This window comes from Mycteria americana, chromosome 4, assembly GCF_035582795.1.
Source record: "Mycteria americana isolate JAX WOST 10 ecotype Jacksonville Zoo and Gardens chromosome 4, USCA_MyAme_1.0, whole genome shotgun sequence".
NCBI classification, from domain to species: Eukaryota; Metazoa; Chordata; class Aves; order Ciconiiformes; family Ciconiidae; genus Mycteria; species Mycteria americana.
Window position 1 is genome coordinate 19,793,703 of NC_134368.1, and position 27,329 is coordinate 19,821,031.

At 38.2% G+C, this 27,329-nt stretch overlaps 1 protein-coding gene across 5 annotated transcripts in view; it reads right to left on the reverse strand.

Moving 5' to 3' along the window:
* KCNIP4 (potassium voltage-gated channel interacting protein 4) overlaps nt 1-27,329 on the reverse strand; it is a 360,997-nt gene that overhangs the window by 37,254 nt on the left and 296,414 nt on the right. For 3 of the 5 annotated variants that reach the window (XM_075499184.1, XM_075499183.1, XM_075499182.1), the window contains exon 2: nt 12,870-12,994. In XM_075499184.1, coding sequence (XP_075355299.1) covers nt 12,870-12,994 — 125 coding nt within the window. Of the gene's footprint in view, nt 1-12,869; nt 12,995-18,232; nt 18,335-27,329 lie in introns of those variants that run through there. The other 2 variants (XM_075499181.1, XM_075499185.1) reach the window with 2 other exon arrangements.

Consider the following 27,329-nt stretch of genomic DNA (forward strand, 5'->3'; position numbering starts at 1 on the left):
CTATAGGGGTAGTTAAAAACTGATAAACACATTTGCCATTACTCTCTGGTGTCAAGTTGAATCTAATTTTGCATCTGCTTTCATATTAAAGTGCTCTGTTGTTTTATGTTCTGTCACTCTTCTTTCTCATCTTGCTCCGGAGGAAGGTAACAAACATTGCCTCTTTTAAAATTTTGTTAATAGTAATGAAACACCCATTGTACTGTGATTTTTACTGGGGACTCATTATTCAGGACATGGAGAAACACTGACAAAGAGCTTATGCCCTAAAAAATTAGGAAAGAGGTGAAAAAAGAATGCGAGATGAACTGGGTTGTTCAGCAGGACAATATGGCAGTTAGTTATTGAACCTGGATTTCCTGCCTATGGATCCAAATTTGGTAGCCTGTACAATACGCTTCCTGCGCTCCTAGATCCAGTGCTTAGTGCTGACATTTTTAATCACGAGCACAATCGTGTGTCTGTTGCCCTGATACCTATAATTGCTGGTAGATCGCGTGCCAGAGACAAATACTGCTATATCCAGCTACTGGGGGTTTAATTGTAAAAATCATGCTTGACACTTGTTTTTGTGAGGCCACAGTGACGCTGGTCACAGTGTCAGAGATGCATAAATGGAGCAAGTAAATAATTGTTAGAAATACCACGTAAAGTGCTTCCTAGATCAGTATTTTTTCAGACATAAGGTTACTGTTATTTCCACTTGAGCTTAGTCATGGAGGGGTAAATGGTCTCAAATATACTGCCCACAGAACACACATTTCACTCTTAATGCCGAGGAATTCAGTGTTCATTTTTCTCTCCTGTAAGGATGAACTTTGCTATCTCCAGCTCCTGGGAAAGTTCAGTTTCCCACAGCCACCAGCCCCCCTACTGGTGCTCCCCACTTTGTTCCCAGGGCGCGTTTGAGGAGGCTTTGATCAAAGGCTGAGCAGCAATCTCTCAGATAGCCAGGGACGCTCTAAAAGGTTTTGGCTGTCAGACCAGACATTAAATTAGGCAGTTGTCAATGTGGAGCCTGTGCAGGCAGCGAAGCACTGGTATAATGCTCTCTTGCAACCCAGAAGGCTTTTTAGTGTGATAGTTAAGGCTTTTAAAGGTGTGTGGCAGTTAATAAGCCAGCCAGAGAGCCAGAAGACTAGAGCCTTTAGACTTCTAGTTCCATGCTGTGTTTACTGAATCATGCTGTCTTCTGAGTTATTGCCTCCTATTTCTTCTGTTATACTCACCGTATCTAAGGTCTTTTAAGTATGTTTCACAATGGAATTGATTGGGTTGAATAAATTCCCTTACTTGAAAGTTAACGTGAGAATCATTCACATAATCGGAGTGAAGAGCAACAGCAGAAACGTCCAGCTGATCTAAAGAATATTGGCTCTGTCAGATACTGGATTTTAGACTTTCACTCAAAGGTAATGCAGGTTGGCCCAAGGCTTGTAATAAACTTCCATGACACTGAAAGACTTGACCTTCATGCTCTGGCACTTGTGATTTGCTGTTTTATTTGAAGATTTATCAGTGTTTATTTTTAGCACAGATGTAGATCTAAAGAAATTTCAAATCAGAAATTAATTCTGCTGAAATCAAGAAAGGACTTTTGATGGTTTCACTGCTTTCTGACAAAACCTACACATTGCTGATTTTGTCTAAACTGATCAGGAATTTAAACAAGAAAAAATTATAAAGATCCAAAATTACTTGGAAATTCCTGGGATCCAGAACAGATCCCTGAGTCCAGCACAAATAAGATTTTGTCTGTAAAATTTTGAAGTAATCAGGACCCAAATGGTCAACCTGCATCATCCAGGAGTATCGCCAGAAGATGTATTTATTCCCTCTCCTTTCATTTTGCAGGCTTAGGACACCCACCTGAAAATATGTATGTCCACTTTGTGTCTCTGAATTGCAGTGTAACAGGGAGAGAACTTATTACAGGATTTAATATGGAATTACCATATTTTATAGAAAAACTCTTTAAAAGTAAGAAAACTGGTAGCAAGAAATCCAAGTAGAGGGATTTTTTGAACACTGTTTTCTCAAATGGTGAATTGGCTCACTAAAACATTTTATGCTGTGTGTTATAATGTCCAGCGTTTATAGCAGTTACAATTAGTATTCATCTCACTTTGTGAAGAAAAGGGGGCAGGTGGGAGAAAGGAGAATAAGAGGTGTCTACTCACTACATTTTTAAATTACAACCTCATCAATGGTGCATTGCACCAAATTTTACTTATCTAATCTTAGTGATTACCCAGAAACAAAAATCCAACAGTTTGACATAACTCAAGTACCAAGCTTTGTAATGCTTAGTCCAGTTGCAGCAAAAAGTAGCTGCAGTGAGCTGTAGCCAAAGGAGATATTTTGCTGCTCATATTCTAGTACATAAACATTTATATTCCTCAAATATCACATAGGGACACACATGAAAGCTCTGTGGTAGAAAACAGCTCTACCAGCAGATGAATTATACTGAGCAGCCGGCTGGCAGAGCAGAAGGTATATACCGTGCATGAAGTGCCAGCCTGGCACGACTGATGGCACGCTGAGAGCACACCAGAGCACAGGGCACGGTACTACCAATTTCAAATAGGAGGGACAGACAAGCACACAGAGCAATACAGTTCCAGCAAAATATAATATTGACTTTTTTAGAATAAAGAAGAACTTTAGAGGTATTTAGTGCTCTGCACTATTATTGATACTGGGTGCTTAAAATCATGCTCTTTTTATGTGCTGCTTAATTAGTGACTTGGCATCTACATTTTTCAGAGATAATTCAGAAGTAAGCAATCGCTATTATGAAGACAGTCCTTGGTATGCTAGATGACAGGTTTTCCCTAGTGAACACGACGTGAAGTATCTCCATGAACAGCAGTAAGTCATGAGATGAATAGAAGTGTAGGGACTGAGTTCATTACTAACTTTCAAAAAGAAGATTTCAATCTCTGCCAGCAACTGTGAGACTAATTGAAACGAATATCTCCGATGAACACATTAAGGTCTGTAAATTTGTGACAACTGACAACTATACACTAGGTCTGTCAAACTGTACCTCCAAATTATTTTTACTCTTATATTTGAAAATTTTCAAGTTTCTTGACTAACTCCTGAAGGAAATATATAATGAATGTAAGCATTATTTATTGCTCAGTTTGTTAAAAGATTTTCATATAGCCTTGTCTGAAATATAGAAAAGTTCCCTCTAAGACCCTAGTAAATGAATGCCAGTACTTTTGAAACATAATAACAAAATTCTGTCTTGGCAAGTTTTTTTTTTTAAGTTTTTCTTCAGTTGTCTAAAAAAGAGAAAACAATTTATCTGAAGCCCAACTGGTAAATAAAAACTCTATTTAAAAAAATGGAAGTTTGAGCTATGTGCATTATACATGTCTTCAGAAACTCTCTCTAGATGGAAAAAGGTGATTTACAGAAGTCTGTCTCTTGACAGCCGACATAGCCAGCTTCTAGGTTTACTTGCTTGGAGTTTCATTGTGCCGTTGTCTATTGTTTAGTTTATTAAGGCTAAGCAAGTCACAGGAGTTTTCTAACATGGGGAGATGTTAATTTTCAGTTTGAATTATTACTATCTGATTTTCTAGTAAGAGTCAGAACTTCCTTTATTTTTTTCTATTTTATTGGCATTTCTATGTTACAAATTTAACAGGTTTATATGCATGAGGCACAACCTGTTCAGGTGTCAAGACAAGTTGTTGGTGCTTCTTTGTATATACATCCTCTTTGTGTCCGCAACACTGCTGTTCAAACGCTGTTTGTGCAGAGCGGTCAACATCTCTGTAAAAACTTTCAGCACAATGGGCATGTTTCGTGCACTGTTACCCAGTAGAGCAACCCATCCCTTGTTTGATATACAGAGTCACAGAGGAATATAGGTCAGATGGTTTTACTGTTTTTTCATGTTAGCCAGGAGAGCTAGGTGGGAACCTTTAACTGACATGTTTTTCTTCCAGGCTCTCTTCTGTTTGGTCAGCAAGAAAGCCTGTATCTGGAAAGATCCTGCTCTTGCTAAGATTACATGCTGTGTAACCCAAGGACTTCTACAGACCATCATCAAATCTTGAGGGAAAAGCAACTGTACTGACTGCTGGTGAAATGAAATCTTCCTTGCTCTCCTAGGACTCCGTGGGGGAGGGTGAAAAGCATATGTAAGCTCTGAGGCACCTCATCTGCAAGAACAAGCTTTGGAGGACTGATGTGAGGGGCAAAATACTCTTGCACTAGTGCTGTTGTCTGTCATGCTCACTTTTGTTTTTTTCTCTCTCTTCTGGCCTGTATTAATCTTGAATCTGCCTTTATTCACAGAATCACAGAATCGTATAGGTTGGGAAAGACCTTTAAGATCATCGAGTCCAACCGTAAACCTAACACTACCAAGACCACCACTAGACCATGTCCCTAAGCACCTCATGCAACCGTCCTTTAAATACCTCCAGGGATGGCGACTCAACCACTTCCCTGGGCAGCCTGTTCCAATGCTTGACCACCCTTTCAGTGAAGTAAAATTTCCTAATACCCAGTCTAAACCTCCCCTGGCACAACTTGAGGCCATTTCCTCTTGTCCATTACAATATACCTTATTCCTTACAATAAAAACAGATGGAGTCTGTGTAGAACTGAAGGGGATCCTGAATAGGACATCCTATTGACTCTGTGAGATGGGGGACACTGATGACTCAGATATAGCTGATCCAAGCTAAAATGTTATTTCTAGTAGTGTGAAACCTTCTGTTTCATAATACACGGTGTTCCAGAGACATAAACTAAGAGGATTATGTTGTCTTTGCCCCTTGTCATGCTTTAGAACAGGTGAGGAAGGTTAAGTAAGGAAGCAAGGAAAATGGAATGGACTTTCAAAATCTCTGTTTGGATCATCACAGAGGTATTCGAACTCTTTGCATCACCTATTTTTTTAAGCTCTTTTATAGTCAAATGCCCATGTCCCTTGTCAGCTTTTAGTGTCTGACAAATATAATGCAAGGGGACACACTTTCCATTTGTACTAAATTAATTCTAATCAAGGCATTGATTACCTTAGAAACTGCATCTGAAAGACAGAAGTGAAAGACAGAACTGTAAATCTCTATTAGTCATAAATCAGAGGCTGTGCAAACAGAACAGCTGTAACAGTCATCCATGTGTAGGACGCTGATACACATTTCTCATACCTCCTTTCTTAACAAGTAATTTCCAGTTACAATGAGCAAAACAAATATACTTAGTTTCCTAGAACATGATGCATAGAAACGTATAGGAAAAGTATAGGAAATGTATAGGAAAACTTTAACTTCAGTACCCTCAAAATTACATTGAGATGTTTCAGGTTTTGCCCAAGTTAGTGCATATACTGCAAAATGCACAGTATATACCTAACCTTCATCCTCATCATTAAACAAAAAATTGCAGGAGTAGAGAAACCATTTATACAGTGAAAATTATTTTTATTCAGTGCACCAACTCAGTTTTCCTCTTCAAAGTCCCAATTAATTTTATCAAATTTATAATTTTTCTTTCACTTTTAAAAACTGTCATTACATGGGAAAATGCTTTAACTACCAGGCTGTTATACCAAATGTGGATAAATCTACCTCATTCTTTCAGGCACCTATTCTCAGCAGATCACTGTAGCTCATGAAGGTGCCTAATATTTAGACCCACAAGCTTTGGAGAGGGACATAAATTCAAATATATATATATATATATATATATATATAAAAGTGGCTTCCTTGCCATCCTGAAGGGTTTCTTAATTGCAATTCATAGGCTCTATCTCTGAATAAACTGACCGTAATAAGAGCTGGTGCTAAACTTAAGTTTTATACACCATACCATTGGGCCCAGCACAGATAATTTTAGAGAGCTTTAAGTACATAATATGAGCACTTATCATATGAGGTCTAGAACTGGTGTTTGAAGATCAGCATCAAAACTTTGAATTTGACTGCCTTGTCAGTTAATGTTAATGATGACATAAGATTCTGTGTCTCAGAGATCCCGAATTCTTTTTTAATATCAGAATGCCAACATTACCTAGATGCAAAGCCATATCAAACCACCACCTGAATTTCCACAGTAAGTGTTTATGCAGATTTTATTTATTTCTGGAGACTTTTTACAGCTAAGAATGTGAAAATTCACACTGTAAGTGTATTGAGGTTTTGAGGGGATTGGGCTGCTGTACACAATACAGAAACAGCAATTAGTTTCAAACCATTAGCTAATCTTGTTTATTAAATTACTTGTCTAATCTGAATGTGGGCAGTTCAGATCACAACCTGATGGAACTGTTCACTGGAAGAGACCTCTGGAGGTCATCTAGTCCAACTTATCAAAAATATCCTATGAGTATTCTTACAGTTGGGTATGTAGATATATCTTAGACGGATAAATGCACGTCATGAACCGTATGTTTTTATTTCCTACTCATTAGATTGGAAATATACTTAATTAGATAAAACAAGCACTTTCTCCTCACTTACTTTTTTCTGTAAGAGACTAACAGAAGAATGAACAAAAGGGAAGGAATCTTCCAGAAAAGGACAATGAGAATAGTTGTATTTTATCATGCAAAACTTGAATGCTCTAGACAATCAATAAATGAGCTTTATAACCTATAAAATGAGCTTTCATTAAACTTTCTGTGAGACTCACAAATGCAACATACAGTAATACAATGCTTTCATCAAACCATAATTGAAATGGAAAAATCTTTGAATAAATTAGCATATTTTGAGTTATGCGCAAACGTATTCTTAGATGGATGGGTAGTGTGATGAGGGAACCTATCTTTAAGCTGCGACATTATCAGAATTATTATCTTACTATCATGGTTTGCCTCATTTGCTAACAGCAATAGGGAAGAAAAGTATCCTATTGTTTTCCCAAGAAACGTCACAAGTATGGAGCGGCCTATTTAAAGCTACAGTGCGTATCCGGGGACATTTTTATGCATGCATGACTTCAATTTACACTTTCTCTGGTATACAGCTGGGTAAGAATAATGTTCATCAAAAATCCTTTGACTTTTCCGGGAAAGTCTAGTACTTTCCCAACACAGAGTTCAACAGAAGTTTTGATGAGAATAATCAACCAAAATTAAAAGATCATTAACATTTAAGTTTAGCACAGGAGCATCTCTTGTGCAGCAAAAGCATTATCTAAGTATTTTTAAAATGGAAAAGTGCCATAGCTCAGGGACACTTTTAAAACTGTGAGAGACCTATCAATGGACAAAAGAGAAAGAAAGACCACATGTTGAGTGCATGGTTGATAGTCTGTGTGATTTATTGTGAAGTACCACTTGTACTAGGCCTGCCACAGAGCCACTGGTTTGAAAGGTTAATGACTGCAGCAATCACAATTTCAATTTACAAGAAATGGGATGACAGGAAGCCAAATACAAAATGGAGACGTCCCACTGTGATGGCAGCTGAGCAGCAATTCATCAACAAGAGTTCAGGAACACTGGAAAACCAGAGTGCTGGGGACAACCTTTTGAGCCTGGGGAGGGCTTAGGACTTCCGTTAAGCTCATTTTTCAAGGACAGTATAGAAGCTTTAAAATGGCTAAATTACCAAATATAGGCATAAGTTCTCCCTTGGTGCTTCTCCTTGTAATAGTTATTAGGTCACCTGAACATGCTTATCCAACCTCCTTATGTTCGCTTTAGTGTATCTCCGCTTGTATTTTAAGCGTTGACCTTGACTACTGCCAAAACAGCCATTGCCAAGCTAGGCATTTCAATACTCTTTGGGCTTTTCCTGCAGTTATCCTCTACTTCTTGCTTCCTAGAGAGTCAGCTATACTACAGTGTGATCTGAGACTCTCTGAAGCTTTCAGGTGTGTCATACACAGAGATGCTATCTGAGACCCTATGCTCCTTCTGCTTGAATTACTTTTTGCTGGATTTGGTGTGTAAGTTGCCTTGCCTACACTGGAAAATCAAATAGATGAAAATATCTTTAAAGGTTTACCTTTTTATTTTTGTAGAAGTAAAACAACACAATAATGCATAGTTTGTAATCATGAATACTACAGAAATATAGGAGTACTTTCTGCTTTCTCATCTGAAGTCAGCCAGAACTATGTGCAAGTAATTTGAAGTCATAAACAATAAATAACTGGATGTAAGCTGTGAGAAGTTCTGGTCATCCCTATCTCAGAACACACATCCTAGAACTAGATAGGATTCAGGGAATTCAGCAGGTTGGAGTGAGATTATATAGACAAAAACTTTTCAGTTAGGAAAAGAAGGGACTAAGTAGGAAATGTGTTAGGGGTGTGTAAAAGAGTGAATGTCTTGGAGAAGTAATGGTAATGGTTACTAATTTTCTCATAGATATCTTATTAAAATGAAAGGCAGCAGGTTTGACACGGAAATGAATTATTTTCCACGGAAGGCATAATTAGGTATGGACCTAATTTCCCACAGGATGCTCTGGATGTCAAAATACCCTGGTAGGTTCAAAACGTAATTGTCACAGTTTATGGAAGAAACTTTGGTTAAAGTATGTAAAATACAAAGATGCAATTATAACTTTCAGCACAGGATGTATTTCAGTAGCAGAGTGCAAGATGACAGAACAGTACGTTAGGGGAATTATCACTATAAATTCCCCTTATTCTTATATTCTCTCCCTTATCTGGCCGCTCTTGAAAACAGGATACTGAGGTAAAGGGACTGAGTACTGCTTTTCTTCTGTTTCATCAATTGTTTTTTCTTTATCATGGCTGGGACCTATGTCTTCCTGCCATGCTTGCATAAATACAGAGGGAAAAATGTGCATCCTAGAAGGGCTGTTGAAAATATACAGAAAAAAATGCCACTTCACTTATTCATTACTGTCTGACACGCCTAAAGCATTATAATAATATAGAGATACCCAAGTTCTTCAGAAAGAAATGTCAGTTTTGAACTTATATCTACTATCACCACAGTAGGTATGGAGCCTTGTCCTTTCTAAAGCTTAAAGTTTTGTGTTCGTTAAGGTTATTAATATTTGCACTATTACAGATACTTTATCTTCTGGTAGTATTACAGTTTAACTATTGGAAATCTCCCTTTTTTTTGGGTGCTCTATATAAGGATAGAGTTGCTCTCTGTTCCTTCTGTAAAGAGATAGGCAATCTGTAGATTTATAGATGGGAAATTGCTGCCTGAAACCAACATTTGCTCCTAGACTAGCCAGCAGTAACTAGTTTAACTGATATGGTTGAACTAGCTTAACTACTGCATGCTGGTTCCAAATATCAAGTGCTCACAAAGCAATACTTATTCTATAGTTCATTGGTGATACGAATACAGCAAAAATCCATATATAGGGCATAATTCTGTGGAATTAACCAGAGCACGTGCAGTGACTATGCCAGCTGATACTAGCTACATTGCCTTTAGGACCCCAGTCTGCACTACAGCTCTTTTGAACTCCTGCCAGTGCACAGCACAATGCTGATGCTACCGTGCTGTGGGACGTTGTAAATTTAGTCTAACAGGAGCATAATGTCAGCAGAGCTACAGCAACTTAAACTCATGCCTTAACATACCTTGCTTTAAATTGTTAAATTGTTGAAGAGATAGTAAGACAGGCAAACATCAGGTGAAAAGCATAAAGCACAGAGGTAGGATCTGCACAAGTTTTGATGGTGTTATGTTAAAGATGAGTGCCTGTGTGTTTCATTAAATATTTTTGGTGGAATGATTTTTAGTGGAATGATTAAACAGAGTATCACAGAATCACAGAATGGCTGAGATTGGCAGGGACCTCTGGAGGTCATCTGGTTCCACACCCCTGCTCAAGCAGGGCCACCTAGAACAGGTTGCTCAGGACCATGTCCAGACAGACTTTGGACATCTGCAAGGAGGGAGACTCCACAACCTCCCTGGTCAACCTGTGCCAGTGCTCAGTCACCCTCACAGTGAAACAGTGAAACAGTATTTCCTGATGTTGAGAAGGAAGCTCCTATGTTTCCGTTTGTGTCTGTTACCTCTGGTCCTCTCACTGGGCACCACTGAAAAGATCCTGGCTCTGTCTTCTTTACACCTTCCCTTCAGGTATTGGTATACATGATAACATACACATTGATGAGATCCCCCTGAGCCTTCTCTTCTCCAGGCTGATCATTTCCAGCTCTCTCAGCCTTTCCTCACAGGAGATGTGCCTGTTCCTTTAGTCATCTTTGTGACCCTTCATTGGACTAGCTCCAGTATGTCCATGTCTCTCCTGTACTGGGGAGCCCAGAACTGGACCCAGCACTCCAGGTGTGGCCCCACCAGTGCTGAGTAGAGGGGAAGGATCACCTCCCTCGACCTGCTGGCAACATTTCTCCTAATGCAGCCAAGGATACCATTACAGTTCTTTCCTGAAAGGACACATTGCTGGCTCATGTTCAACTTGGTGTCCACCAGGACACCCAGGTCCTTTTCTGCAAAGCTGCTGTCCAGCAGGGTGGCCCTCAGTATATATCGGTGCGCGAAGCACACACATGAACCACACAGGGGTGGAGATATTGGCAGGATAGTGTTAAGCTGGATCAGAAAGAAGGGCAGCGAGAAGGGAGGTGGCCTGTGGCAGACAGAAGTGGATGATTGAGCACTGTCAGGGGGAGACCGTCTCAGCGCAGACCATGGGAAGCACTTTAATGCCATCCTGTATCAGCACCCACCAAAGCTGCGCAAACTGTATTTGGTAAAAGCTAGATATGAGACAGGAAAGATGAACTAATCCACATAGGCAAGCTGCTCATAGAATTGTAGAGCATTTTGCAGTAGAAACTGATAAATATGAGAAACAAAACAAACCCTAACTCAACTGAAAGTTTTGAAATCCTTCATTTATGAAGTCTAATGCTTGGGCTAAAGACTACTGCTTTAAACTGATTTAATGTTATAACAGTCACCAGTCCCAGGCATGCTTTACAGCATTTTTGACCGTATTAGATAATTTTGCAATTATATTAAACACAAAAACCCTGCAGTTCATGCTTATTAGCTCTAAATAGGCAAAGATATTTATAAACACATGTCTTGAATCATCATGTACTGATAAGGAAATGAAACACCTGAATAAAGATGTATTACCATGTATTACCATCGACACTGCTTTGATGTAAGTAAAACTTACATCTTAGAACACAAAAGCATATGAAGAGCTGGAATTCCTCTTTTCAAAAAATTGTAAAACAGTAATCAATTAAAATACTTTCTTATAACCTATTCTCTTTTTCCATACCTCATTTTATGCGAAGAATTATCAAGGTCCTTAATTTCTGAGACTCTAAAAATAATTATTCTTAGAGAAACAGAGAGAAGGCTTATTTTATCCCCTATACTTTGTACCTTTTTGCCTTAGATAATTAGGGACATTAGTTCATGATTTCCAATACCTACGGAATACTGTCATTAGCAGGGGAATGTTCTCTGGTACCCTGAGGAAATGAAAAGCTTTTAAGAACAATGTTAATCACTAACATGCCAACATTATATACCTTCTGGAACTGAGGATGATATATAGACAGGACACATTAAGTAACTCTGTATTTTACTTGCATTGTAGGCTTTCCATAAAAATGTAGTTTTAAAACATCCGTTTGCATGGCTTGCTTTCATTACAAAATACATGATATCTAAGAATTCTGTAAGATTTACACTTCTTGTACAAGCTATTGAAAATATTCTCTCTGATTCCATAGCTGAGCTTCATTGTGCTTTTAGCATTATTATACTTTGTTACACAATTTCACTTGAGTGGTAAATGACAGGGGCAAAAAGGCCCTTTTGTAAGGGTGGAAGAAAAACTAAATCAAAAGGTGATAAATGCAATTAAATTTATCTTTACCTCCAGCTCAGCAGGAGACTTAGCACCTGCACAGTTGCAGTACTCACAACTGAGTACATAGATTAACATTACATACTCACGACTTGCAAACAATTGCTATTATTCAAGTTTTTTTAATATCAAGTATTTTCTATCCAATGTTAATGGCATATAATATCCTACAGAAGTGTTAATCACGTGAAAGACAGTAGAATACAACAGAGAGAAAAAGGTTATTTTTTTAAGAAAGCAACATTTTTTTTTGTATAATATTAATAAAATCAGGGGTGGGTCTTACTTTTGATATAGAGCCAGAATTTAATAATACTTAGTAAAACCTTTTTGTGTCTTATTTCTCTGCCGTACTACCCATGGGTGCCTTACATGCCAGCACCAAGCCCAGCACCACAGGACAGCAAGTACGCTCTGGAAAAGGAGGCAGACTGCATTCATGCACTGGGGTCCTCAGTGGGGATCCCTGCCAACTAAAAACATTGGACCTGCTAATAGAGCACATATATCAGCAAAAAAAAAATCACAAATAATGACTCCCAGTAAAGGATTCTGACAAGTTTGTATACTTGGGGAGATACGAAGGACTGAACAAGTCATCTAGTGCTGTCCACCTAATGAAAAATTCCTCTAGTGCAATTTATGCCAATTACTTCTTGTGGTAGCTATTATGAACACAAAAATCAAAATCTTTCTTCTCACTGGCCAAATTCTTCAGGACTTATGTTCTCTCCCATTATTTCATCTTTAGACAAAAAACTCCAACACAATTTTCAATCTGTCCTTGAACAAAGTCCTTCTATACTGAGTTACGATTATTCTCTTCAGGATGCTTTCTAATTTGTCTGCATCTTTCGGTCATTAAACGGCCCAATTGTTGCAGAGTGATTGTTTCCTCACCTGACCAGACAGACATGCAGTATTTAGCTACTGAATCCCATGAGCTCCATTGCCAGTCATTCTTATACTGTTGAGATTGCAGTGGCCTATCCTGTAAATGCATGGTAAATTCAAAAAGGAAGTGCTTACGTTCTTGAAACCTCTATATAAGATCTGAAGTTCCTTCTTTGTGAATTTACTCTGTGCTTCCAGCAGTTCAAGAGCTTCAGGTCTATGTCGTACTGTGGCCATTTCCATTTCATCTTCTACAGTGTCTGCAGAATACAAGAGATAGAGAAGGAAAGCTCAACAAGAAATATAGGATGTAGAAATATCTAAGCCTTGCAGAAAAAAAGAAAGTTAAATGACATTTTTTTAAAGAACGGCTTTTGCAGCTTTAAAGACAAATGGCATGTTCATTTTGAACTCATAGAGAAAGGGTATCTGTCTGCTTCAGTGGCTGCACAGAACATGGAACAGCAGTGATGATCCAGCAGTCTGGATATTATCACATCAGTACAAATAGCAATAAACTGGAAAGCCAACATTCTGCAAGGGCATGCATGACACATTCAGAATGACTTTTCTGTTGCTACGACTCTCAGAGCAAAGAAAACAATTTTATAAAACTTTAGTGGCTTCAGAATACTGGAAATTTTCCGTTGGTTAGTTAATGATGTGAAGTCACTGTATCAGACTGGGATTCTCAGTGTTCTCCTTTTACCGTGAAGTTGTGCTTTGGAAAGTGTGTGAGATTGATGTTGCATATTGAACAGCACACCTTACTTTGAGTACTGTATAACAAACCCTTCAGGGCAACACGATTATTCACGGCGAGCAGCCTAAGTGGGGAACATGAGCATTTTAGTAACCTCATCACCAGGTGACTAAGAATGTGGATATACACATTCAAGGCTTACAGCTGAGTGCAGCCCTAAAAGAATACGAGATAGCAATGCATTTTTTTCCAGGTAGAGTTTTAAATGTGAAAGTTCAATAAAATAGCTAAAGAAACTTACAGTATGTACTTTTTATCTAGAGTGCCAGCCATATACCTGATGAAAAATATGAATGTGTGTGTATCTGTTTTTAAGTACTCCCAGTATTAAACATAGCTTATGTAGTACTCCAGACTAATTTAACCAAATTACTGCCTTATTCTGGTTTAAGAGTGATACCAACTATAGAAATGTAACTTGAGAGAAAACAAACACGCATAATTGTCACTTCTACAATGTTGAAGATATATATGTTTTATTTCATCAGCATGTGGGACTCTGCATTCTTAAAATAAAGTTTTATTCACTTCAATTTTCATAAGAGCACAATATTAGGATACTCCATTAAAACAGTATTATTCTTACATCTTCACATATTTTTCGTCTGCTACAATGCAGTAATAATAACTTTCAGCTGCTTGGGAGAAATCTGGCATCAGAAGATATAGTTCAGCTAAACAAAAATGAACAAACTTTAAATAGATGTAATCATAATATAGAAACTATTTGGATAAATCTTCACAAAATTGTAGGGCCTTGTCTTTTCTCCTGTCAAAGACATGTTGCTGTTAGCACTTATCTCAGGAACATGATCTCAGTGTCAAGTGTCACCCAGATGATCTCAGTGTCACCTGCAGTCTTATCTCAGAATGTCCATTATGTATTGGCTTATGGACAAACTATAGTATGTTTCTCTTTCATTTTTCTTTATAGATTACCTCATATGACTCGTAGACCACCACCATCTTTGTGAAAACTTCCAGTCTAAATGCTATTGACAAAACCCCCATGTGACAAAACTTTACATTGACCTTGTGATGTTTGATAATAATTTTAAAGGGCCAGTATCTGAACTCACAAGATTATAAGAAAATTTCAGCTCCCTTCTTTAAAAAGACACTCTGAAGTGCAAAGAGGAAGTCTTGAAAATCCTGCCTTTATAGATGAACTTGGAATAAAGTAGTTCCAGAGTTAAGAAGCTGTCTTCCTAACGTATGGAAGGTGTAGCAAAGTTCTTGAGACCCATTTTAGTTCTGCATAAGAACATCCAGGGTTTATTTTGCACAGTTTCTAAAGCCTTTCTATCATGTTTTAAGGGGTTAATTTTTTATATTCTTTACATAGTCACTAAAGTCTCTATAACAATGTCATGCTGTAGATATGCAGCCGAATTTTTTTTGTCAACTGCAAGTCAACACTAGGTGCTTATACTAAATTGACAAAAGAATCAACCTGAGAATAAATATTGTTTGAAGGCACTTGTGTTTTATATGCCAAGAGTTATATGGGATTTAAATCAGCTATTGTTTAGACAGAAGGGGACTTAACAGGAAATGAGCTCTTTAAGCATCCATTTGTGAAACATTTGGCTACCTAGAGAGACATCTACAAGCTTTTCTAGAAGCTAAATGAATACATATAATAAATGTGAGGCTAGAGGTAAAGGCCAGACAATGTGATGCTGAGCACAATGTTTGGTATATCCTTAGTAATAAACATTTTTATTGTGTTTTAATGATGTGGTGAGAATATAGAAGACTACAGTGTGGTGATGATGTTGTCCTTCTGTTAATGAAAAGGTTCAGTATAACAGTCTTTTCACAATCTATTTCTGTAGTCTCTTATAGATAGAAATAATCAAAAAATAAGATCACTGTAAACTTCCTTATAATGTTCCAACTATGCTGATTAAAATACTATAGCATTCATGAGTCATTTGCAGGTTTTTAATTTTTTTTCTTCACACTTATGTCTACCATTATCCAGTCTGGAAAAAAAATCTATACTTCAAAATATGCAGTGAAAATGCATGAAAATAAGCTATTTCTAAACATTAATGATTTCTATGGCATTAGTGAAAAAATAGTTATTTCAGTTATCTAGTTTCTTCAGCCTAAGAAAGTTAAGGGTTTGGTTTTTTTTAATAAAAGGCTAACATGTCAACTGAAAAACTGAAACAAGATCATATTCACTCATTAATATAATAAACAAAATATTCTTACTGATTTCATTAATGAGTAGCTTGCTTCTAGCTAAATAGTGAAGACAGTTTTTAATGTATATTTGCCACAGGAGCTACGCTTTGAGCCTTTCCTTGTTCATTAAAGAAGAAAATGGTAAAAGCAATGCAAAAAGCAGACATACGCTTCAAATAATGGCAGTTAGAGAAGCATGCCCAAAGTTAAGGCTCAGTTCATATCTGTAAAAATTGTGCACATGCATTTGCCTGCACAAACCCCAAATTATAGCTCCTCTATCTGTTTAATAACTGCATGCACACATGCTGTTCATTTCCAAAACCGTTCTTGAGTCTAGTCCTACCTCTAGAACATGCATTTAAACATTTAGCTAAGGAAGGATGGATTTAAGTTTAGGCTTACTAGGCTAAGGCACACAAATAAGAAAAAGAGTTCTTTGACATGCTTTGTTCAATGGGAATGCTGAAATAAGATTTTATTTATTCAAGTAATCTTTTTCTGCACATATTGATAGAAGGTAAGCACAGAAGTGCAAATTCAGGCTATGTATATTTCAAGAAATTGTTTTAAAAATATCGCCCTTAAAATTTCTAAGGAGTTCACATTACGTGGTTGTTATTGTAGGTAGTTCTGGCTTCATTCCTACTACATTACAATGTTGCTTCTTTCATGCTAGCAGAAATCAAATAGCACATTATGTCAAAATGGGATAATAACAATGTATGTCTACAATGATATTCTTCTTTAATATAATATTTTCATTTAATATGACATTCTTACTTAATATAGCATTTCATTATTGACAAGAGTACAGAAAAAAATGCTGAATGCATTTTTTTTTACTATTTGGTTCTCAAATATGAAATATTTAATGCAAGTTTTATTTTGAGTTCTCTTCTGGTTTATAAAACAAACACTTTCAGCAAGAAAATACAAGTTTTGCCTGGTCAAGGTTATTAAGACTGACTCTTAAGTATTTTTGTGTTACCTTTGCAGACAAAAAGCTTGCATAGAAATGTGCAAGAAACAAGGATGTGTTGCTCTCCAACCAACTTCAACCAAACAGATCGACCCTTCTATTCCTTCTATTCTATTTCCTTTTTTGTATTCTGTGCCCCATCATTGGAAGTGTGCAAGGTCAGGTTGGATGAGGCTTTGAGCGACCTGATCTAGCGAAAGATGTCCCTGCCCATGGCAGGGGGGTTGGACTAGGTGATTTTAAAGGTCTGTTCCAACCCAAACCATTCTGTGATTCTATGATCCCTTTTATAGTCTAAGGCTATATTACTCAGGTCACATAGCTGAAAGCAACTTCTACATAATGAATTACTAACAGGTAACGTGACAGTAACTGACCTTTTTAAGCTACCCTATTTTCAAGTAAAACTCATCAGATGAAGCCACCATGAAAAAGTCACTGTGCATCCACATCTTTAGTCTTTTTCATTTTTGAGATCTCAAATACTTAGGAAGGAAAGCAAGTACCACAGTCTTCTCTGTAGAGGAGCATATGAAAGACAGTGAAGTGGGGTAGCAAAAAGAAAGCCTAGATCCATACCACTGAAGTCTAGGCACTTAATAGGCGCCTGTGTTTGTAACCGAGTTGTCTTGGGCTGTTCTATAATCACTGGACACAAGGAACTGCTCTTGGAGGTATATTTTACCTTAGATTGATTGATATGCTTTATCAGAAGAGTATTCCAGAAGCACAGGGACTACTCAGCTTCTAATTTTAGGTGCTCAGATTAGTGCCTAGAATTAAGCCAAATTAATCTCGACTGAATTGAGTCCACAGGCATATTTTAAAATCAGTTATAGTAGCCAATTTATATAGGAAGACATTAGTGTTATTACTATAATTAATCTCTATCTAGGTATATATATATACATGTAGGTATGTATCTATGTATAGGTCGTCCTCCCTCCCTCCCCCTATTTTTATCTGTTAGCTACCCTGGAGAGATTCTATTTCCTCACAGCATATCAAGACATTAACAGTAGTGTCAGTTGCTTTTCCTTTATCTCTACATTCACATACTTTTTTTTCAATCTCATTATTATTTTTCTTTCAGACACATACTTTAGTTCTCATTCCCTAGTTTGATGTTACATAGGCAAAACCTGCAGGGCCAAGCCTTTCCTCCCAGACAAGTACTGCTGGTGTTATCCTATATATTGGGTAGCAAGAACACACAGACACGTGCGCACATGTACACAAAAAGATATCACTTTTCAAATCCATTGGGAGCAGGTATTTAATTTAACCAGTGAGTCACTTCTCAGCTAGCTTGCAGAGCATAAGTGCCAACCCAGCAGCTCCTGCGCGGCAGACCCTGGCACTGGTATCTTGCCATCCTGCTCTGCACTAACAAATCTGTTACCAGCCCACAAATCTGTTCATCACTTCCTTTTAAACCTCAAAAGAGCACATGATTACTTCAGCAGATATCTTGTCTCTCAAATGAGCAGTTAATGAAAGTATAACTTCTGATGCATGCAAACCTAAAAAGAAAAACAAATGAAAAATAAAACTTGCTTTGAGTAACAGGAGATGTCGTTTTGGCAGCCGAGCAGGGCAAGAGCTTCATAAGTCGCTCTTTAATGCTGCGTTTGGTACTGTTCTGAGCGTAGAGGAAACCTAAAAAATATATTATCAGGACTGTTAACATAGGTTTGAGAACAATTTCTGTACATGCTGCAGAGTTCATCATTATAGCAGAATCCTGATGGGAAAAGGCCAAACAGATGGCAGCCATCCTGAATTGCAAAGGGCAACCAGAATTTTTGAACAGGACAACAAAACTCTTTTGGTTTTGTATCTTTCCAATAAAGGGGATTTTTTTGTATATGTGGATCTCTTGTAAAGTTCTTATAACCCACTTTAAAACATCTAACAGAGAAGTATCAGATTATGTATTTGAAACAACACAAGGTAAGAGTGTCTATAAAAATTTTAATGCTAAAATATTTTAAAGATTTTTAAGTATATTTGATTTTGAAGTTTCATATGGAAACCAAAACCAAAACCAAATAAAATCTCACAGATATCTTTTGTTGTCCTTTCTGGCAGTCTTCTAGTTCCACGGCTGAATTTTCCCATATAATTCATTCAGCAATTGTGATAACCAACCTGGTACTTTTGCCTTTTCTGAATATTAAAATATCAACCATGATGCGTAGCCAGTCTCCCTTTTCTTTAATATTTGGCATTCTACATATATATATATAAAAATAAGTATTATTTATATTTTCATCTTTAATGGCTGAATAGTTAATGTTCATGTGCCATAAAGCAAGTGAACATCATTACCCTTATTTACTGTGAAGGAAATTGTCAGAGTAACTGCCTGCGAGGTCTCACTAACCATTTTATACAAAACGGGTGATACAAGCAAGCACCTCCTGGATGGATATTTGCTGCAAATGACAGGCTGAACACCTGTAAAACGGCTGAGTAAATGATTTATGTTCCTGAGAAAGGTAGAGCTCGGTTTGGACATTGTGCAGCTCCTGCACTTTTCATCTCGACTGTCCGCGCTCAAACACACACACTGCTCTGCCAGGGTCTTGCTACACCAGCAGGAGCGCAAAACAGGCGGGGCCAGAAATGAAAGACACGACTGACAGATCCCGTGCTAGCGGCACAGTCCCCAGGACAATCCTGCGTTATCCTCGCCACTGCACTTGTGCTGAATACTGGTGTTAGTGACATGATGTAGAATAGGTTCCTCTCTGTCACCAAACCAGACGGAGTGGGAACCTCCCACCTGTAACACTAAGTGGAGCTTGTAGGCAATCTTGAGAAAGTATGTACTTGTATTCGGGAACAGAAGGAGAAAGTGAGAAGGCTTTAAGGATATTAAACTTTGTAAATGAAAGAAAAAATATTTCTCAGTTTCTATACAAGTAAAACATTGAAGGAAAGGAACTTAAAGAAATGGGGAAAAAAAGGAAAGACTCAACCACAGCCTTAAAAAATCAACCAACTATTGCCAGGCAAATTCTGCCTCTGCGAGAACAGCAGCTCTGGTGAATGGAAGAAACAATCCAGCTTCAGCACAAGGTCAGATGGACCTAAATGACCATCTCTGGAAACGTCAAAACCTTTTAATACAAATAATAAGAATGAATACTCATTATCTCTAGCACTTAACCATCAGCTCAACTCAGAAACGCTGTGCAGATAAATGCGTAAAATAAAAGACAATTTGTGATCTCATGGGCATCTCAAACTCCATATTTTCAGTCTGAGTACAAAAACTGAGCCTTTATACAGATACCTTGTGGTCTCAGCTGGCAATGTCTGCAGTATCACACTATGCCTGTAGCATAGGTATCTGAACACAAAGGAAATTTATTTGTCTTAGATTTTTTCTTTATTAGGAATTCTTCTAGCATAGACATGATCTAGAAATACCTACTTCTAGCTTGTTAATTGAAGGTTTGCAAAGGTTTACTGTCCATGTATTACTTACATAATTACATAGGTCCACAACCTATGTAATTACCGAAGATGTATACAGTGCTTTGCAAAACCTAAAGGGACATATTATTTCCAAAGGGTTTGAAGCTCAGTAAACAAACAATTTGCTTCTTTTATGCTCACACAGAAGCTCACAGAATTCAATGCAAACCGTATGGGCTTTGCAGTGGTATGATCAAAGTAAAAAAAAAATGAAATATATGGGAGAAAGTAATATCAGAGGAGTAACTTAGGAGGACAGTATAATTTTTGTACTCACTTCTGGCAGGTAATTTAAAATGTTGACACTAAGATCAGGGCAGCGGTGAAGGAATTGGTTTATCTTCTCACAGTATCAGGAAGCAGCACGGAAGCTTTTCGCTCCCAGTGGCTGCAGTCAGTTTATTCTGCAGCTATTGCAGTCCACTGTTATGACCTCCTGATCAGTACTACAGCTTTCAATGTGATTTTTCATGAGTAAAGGACTACTTAATACAGAGAAAACATGTTGCACACTGGGTCTATGCTGAGTCAGTGTTTAATACACGTTAAAACACTAAAAGTGTTAAGATGAAATATTGTAATAATTCCTGTGAATTCTGTAGCTATTCACCCAGGTTGAAACAGGTTGAGGAAAAAGCTGTGGCCATTAAGAAGCTAATTAATTTAAGCTAGATTAAAATTTATTATATAGTAAGAGATTCTTATCTTATTACCAGTCTTCAAAATGGCTGTTCATGAAACGACGAAGAGCCATGAAGCACCAACACACTGATCATGATGGACTGATGCTGCTTCCTTCAAACTTCTAGAATAGAATAACAGTAATTCTTAGCCTGCAAAGAGATATTCAGAAGAAGCTGAATTTTCCAAACTCTTCTTGATTTTTTTTTTTTAATAATTGGTTGACTAGAGATTTCATAGCTGTTATCCCTAACCCAATCAGCCACAAACTCCTCTGGGCTAAGTGTGAAGGTTCTTCAAATTCAGGTTAGTTAACTGGCACTGCTTGCTCTTGGGTTTGGTAATTTGTTCCTCTGCAATGAAAATTAAACTGTGAGACACAGTTTTCCCCAGAATTCGCTGTGGGAGTGTCCTAGAATTCATCTCCGTATGACACCACCTAGAATTGTGGGCGATTGTCCCAAGAGGTGCTCATGCTTCACAAAATGCTCTCTAACTGGGGCATGGCTCATCTGTTCCCATATCTAGGTACTGCTGTACTGATATATGTGCCGCATATAGATACTGGGCATACTAGACGTCCTTTAGGACTGACTGCTATTTAGCATGATTTATATATGTAGTTGCAACTGATAAATGCACCAATAGCTTAAACCTCTGATTTACAGATATTTAAACTAGAGAACTGTAACTCTACAATTTTATTAATAAAAGTTTAATATGGATAGTATCATGCATACATATGGTGAGTACAATTGTTTTTTGAATTGCCACTTTAAAAAATAATATTTGGCCAAAAGCATCCTCCAGATCATTGTCATGTGTGTGAGCTAATCACTCCAATATCACAATGTTGACAGGCTGATGTAGATCTGACACTGCTGGTTACAAAAAAATATACAAAGAAGCACAAAATTTTTTCCTCATTAAATAACAAATTAATATAGTCATAAAAGACTCTAAAAGATAAGGAAAAAGGATGCATTAGAATATAAAAATTATTATTTATAAATTATAAGTGATCTATAAATGACCATATATTCCTAATCATTTACATATATACCTAGACTATCTTAAGTCTTTACATATTTACTTTTTTCAGATGTATGATCCCTGCTTTAGAAAGACAGTACATATTGCATATTGCCCTGTTGTTACAGAGACAGGTGAGACTACTCCAAGAAAGACTACCAAGCCAAGGGATTTTTGCAGGAGTTTTCAGAGGCAAAATATCTCTCTTTCTAAGTGTTACTGTTTTCTTTGCAAATTCTTTGCAGTCATCATGAAAGCGAGGGCAGACAGGCCACTTTTTGCTGCGTAGCAGATGAATCGGATAGTCTGTCTCACATCCCCACTAAGTGCACAAGATGGACTGTGCTGTGGCTGCCCTTGCGCCCAAAGTCTCGCCCACCTTTCCTGCCTGCAGCAACTGCCCTCTGTTCAAAGCAGCACTCTCCTGCCTTGCCTCCTGCCTCATTGCTGACTTTTTATAATGGGATTTGGGTGATAAATGTCAACCTAGAAGGCACACTCATCTGAGTACTTAAAAGAGGTTTTTTTAATCATCCTATTTAGTAGGAAGTTCAAAAACTAGAAACAATTCTCCCAACAAATTCTTCCTTCGCTGTCAGTGAAAGAGAAAAGTCACCTGTAAAACTACCTCTTTTTTTCCCCCCTCTTTTTCCCTCCATGGTGTTTTAGGGTTTTTTACTGTTTCGTTTCTCAAAGTCTCACTCCTTTATTTGGCAAAGACAGCAGATGAGCTTCCACTGTTTAAGTCTCGCTCTTTTTACTCAGCAGTATTACAATCCACTGGCCACATCCACTGCCTTGGCAGTATAGCTAAGCTCCCGGTAGTGCTGGAATTTGGATTTTGTTCCCTTACAGGATTTTAAGTCTTCCCATGAAAATGGGGAAAATGCCTATGTTGTATTAGTTCTGAATGTGGTCTTTTTGGAAAAGTGTTAGTATAAGACCTGAAAGCCAAGCTGCACAGGTCATCTTCCTAAATCTAAAATTTTGGTAGGAAGTGACAAAGATACTGAAAACCAAAAAAAGAAATGCATGAAGTGTTTTCTTGGCATAATGGTTTACGCTCAATTTCAGCTGTATGATGGAATTTCTCCCAGGGCCTTAAGGGCTGATAGCCCCACTGAACTGTTAATGGTTCAGCACAGATGGAGAGGCAAGGGAGACAAAATGAAGGGCAGATTTCATATTCACAGTTCAGGACTTGTGGAAGAGTGCCAAATCAGAGTGTGTGTTCCTTCTGTGTAGTGAGTCTGGGAATGAAACAAAATTATGTGCAACATAAATATTTATAAGTCTCAGCCTCAGTTCTTTGGAAACACCTGCCAAGGAATTGTGTGGGTTGTCAGTAGGCTACTCTACAGATCGTCAGCATTTTTTGCCAACCCAGGAAGACACTCTTGCCAATCTCATTTGTCTGTACATATGTATTTTTAGTGATTCTTCCTCTACAGCCCCTGACTCTGTTTTTCATCACAAAATATACCTATCAGCTTCACGGACTACTAAAGCCCTATAAACCACATCAGATCTGCTACAAGGAGAAGCCGTCAAGGTATTGAGCTGAAAAAATGGATGGCAGCATTTTAGGGACTACTTTGAAACACGCATTCAAGAGTGAGATTGCTCTCCTTCACTTTAAATTCCCTTGTACACACTGTTTAAAATCAGCCTCCCGATGGCAGACCCAGATTAGGAGCTGGTAGCTACACTTCTCTACCAACAAATTAGAGGTCAGGGTCAATTGGGAAGTCTGGAGGCCAAAAGTACTTGAACATGGATTGAAAATGAGGGAAAGAGAACAAGTGGTCTTGTCAAAACCAGTAACTACAGTTGGGCATTTTGGGGATTGGCAAATGGAAAAGGATGAAAGAGAGGGAAAAAAGCTAATAACACAGGAGAGAAAAAGTAGAGTAGAGAAGTGTCAAATTGTAAAAAATATAAACCAGAGAAACGGCCACACTTTTGTCCTTAGAGTCTTCATTAAATTTCCCAAATACAGCTTTATTATTCAGACCATGCCTTCCCATGACAAATATACAGCTTTTCAACCTGAAAAACTGTTTACGTTATGAACCATTTCTATGCAAATGTTTAATGCAAACATTATCTAAAACTGTTATAAACATCTCTAGGAGTGTAAACACTGAAAATTGCAGAGAATTTCTTCAGTGCAAAGCTTGAAAATGTACTAGTTTTTCAATACCGCTTCATTCATTTAATACCACTTAATACATTTGCACATGCACTCCCAGAGCATGTGTAAAACTAAGCTGGTCCCCTGTGACAAGAAACGTATTTATACCAGATAATTTGCTTTCTTTAGAAAAATCTCACTTGAAGTGGACCATGTGAGCATATGAGAGAATGCACAATGAACCAGATGTGTTTGACTGCAGTTTCTGAACTACGCAGTTTCCTTCATTTTTCCCCTTCTATCGTTTATGAGAAGAGTATGGAAGTTTTTAACTAACTGTAATATATACAAATGATCACACATTAAATTACATCAACAGAAAGTTAGTTATCTTGTGGGGGTCTAGGAAGGAGACAGATTAGGAGGAAGAGGTTTTTAAGTTAGAGGAGAGATCAGATGAAAGGTAGTAGATAGTGCAGAGAAATTTAAAAAAAAAAAAGGTAAAAAAATTTGTCCAGTACAATAGTTTAAGTCCGGCTCTTTTACTATCCTGAGCAATAAAATAGTTTTATGTTATTCTTAATGAAATTCCTAATTTAGTATTGCTCAAAGATATTTTAGAATTGAAATAAAAATGCTGAACTACAGAACTTAACAGCTAGCAGCTTTTGTATGCAACATTTTCTAACAAATTTAAAACCCAGTGTATAAGTAGTCATCAAAAGAGATAAAAACCCTATTTTTTAATTTTTCATTGGGCTTTGATTCAAATATGTTTGTATAGCTTCAATGGAATGACAGCTTCTCTCAAAGAAACAAGCAGCAAATATAAACTCTGGGCCAAAGAAAATCTTTATGTGGTTCAAGGATGCTTTGTTTCATATTCAGGAAGGACCCTCAACTTAGGAAAAGTCACACTGGCTGTGTCTATTCACAAGCAATTTAGTGCAACAGAAATAGACTGGCAGATGAAACCGAGTGATAGTGAGGAACCTGAGATCTTGCAGATGGCTTAGGGATACAAAGATTGAAAAATAAGGGTGTTTTATCACAGCCTAAGCAAGGTGTATTTCAGTACCATTTCAGTAGCAGTGAAATGGGTCCTAACACTGGGCAGACTCATCTGGACGCCTCAATGGTAGTGTCCCTGGTCAGCGAAGAACCTGAAGGGCTGGCACCAGTGACCAGGGGTGAGAGACCCTCTCAGCATTCCCTCACTTACGGGGCTGGCAAGCTCAACATGGCAGGCATGGCAGCAAGAACCTGTAAAGAAAACCTTCTAAGAGTTTGAATTAATAATTGTGACTAAATAGTGATAACAAACTGAGTTCATCTGGTTTAGTGGAGGTTCACTGAGTTTTGTAAAGGAGGATGGTTCAATCAAAATGAAGGATCATTTCTAACTGGAGAACTAAAAACCAGTGATATGTGGTGCCTGTGCTGTGGAATACGAAGCAGAGAGAGAAAAATACTGTTGTAAAAAGACTAGACAGACCAACTGAAGACAAAAAGATGAGTCTATCAAAAGTGAGTGACAGATGATGGAAAGGAATCAAATGGGTGATACTAGATGAGATAGAATGAAAAAGAAGGGTTCAGCAGAGAAAGGAAGCAGAAAGAGTAACAATGTTAAAAAGGAGTTAAGAATTAGAATGAAAAAGTAAATAGGGAGATATTAAAAATAGTGAGAGACTTTTCAAATATTGATTACCTCCATATTTAGCTTCTTATCAAAACTGCGTGCGTGGCGTATGTGAACGTGTACAATGCTGGACTCAGATGTGCCTACATTTGCAAAGGGCCAGCAGCTGGAGCCAGACTGGGGGTGTAGGTGTCCCTGGCCTGTGGTGTCAGCTGCTGGGGCCAGGGGGGTCTCCGTGCCACCCACTGGAGTGCGTGGGGATCTCAGCCCCGGCCACTGGGGTGGCAGCAGTGTGAAAAACAGCTACCGGAGGGGTTCAGCATGAGTGAGGGTCTCAGCACCGGCAGCTGGAGCGGGGCCACAGGTGGCAGCCTGCGTGCCTGGTGCTGTCTGCTGGGGAGGCAAGTGCCTGTATCTGCCCCCAATCACGTGTGCATGGGGTGTTATTCACTAGCAAAACTCAAGCTGGACCAGCTGGTAAGCAGGGGACCCTGGGTCTGGGCAGGCACATCAGGCAGGGAGAGGGTCTCTGCTGGTATTTGGGTGGACCCACAAGAGCACGGTGCCTGTGGGACGAGTGTGTGAGTGTGCATGTGTTTGCAGCGAGCACCAAGTTGGACAAGCCAGCGAGTGGAAGACCTGTGGGGTGGTAAGAGGGCCCAAGATACAGACTGGTTGAACATGCAAATGGAAAAGCAGCACTCGCATCCCCTGGCCTGGGCTGGAGACCCCCAGGCATGCTGGGCTGGGCTCCAGCAGCCATGAGGAAGAATCCCTGGGCCCTGAGCTGCTGGAGATGGCGACCCGTATAACATGCCTTAACAAGCCTCCTGTACTTTGTAGTGAAAAGTCTTTTCATACTCATTAGGAAAGTTAGAGAAGACCAGAAAGAGATACTTTTAATTAATAATTTGTGGAGTATACCTTCATAGTGTTCACACTATTATCCAATTATTCTGAGTGGAAATAATTAACCTGCAGTGCTCTAGGCTGTCACCGTAACGCGTTTTTTAAATGCTTTATATGAATTTAGTTCTTAGGAGAGATGTCTCATTGTGAGCTCAGAGAACTTTCACAAAATGGTGAAACAAAACCAGTGCACACTTCTCAATTCTGCTGAACTAGCCCCAAGTGAGTCAGCTCTGACCTAGATAGTTCAGGAGTAGGTCACTTCCAAGCCCTCTGTCAAAGTCAACAGCAAATTTTCTACAGAGTTCAGTAGGACTTTTCTGGAGCTTAAGTTTTATATTCCATACTTGGATTGCTAACTTTTTTCCTGCAAATTTTTATGGTTTGCATAACGCTCATTTTGATTTGGGGTGACAGTGACATTACACCACATTTGTACAGAAGGCACCAACTCTTTCTTAAACACTGATGGTTTTCAGTTGCTGTCTAAGCTGCCACTCTTGAGCTAAAGCACTCTACTTTCCATTGATGATCTGTATCCTGCTTCTATAAAAATAGCATTTTTGAACAAGACAGAAAAGGGGCACAACAAAATAATGAATACACTTTTCTCTTTTGCAAAGAGATTTAAAGAAACCAAAAATAGTGCCATTCATTAAATGCTTCATTAAAAATATTATAAAGAAGAAATAGAAGAAAAGAGTATCAGGCCTTCCTGTTGATCAACTAGCCTTAAAACCAAGCATAACACAGACATTGACATTTACATT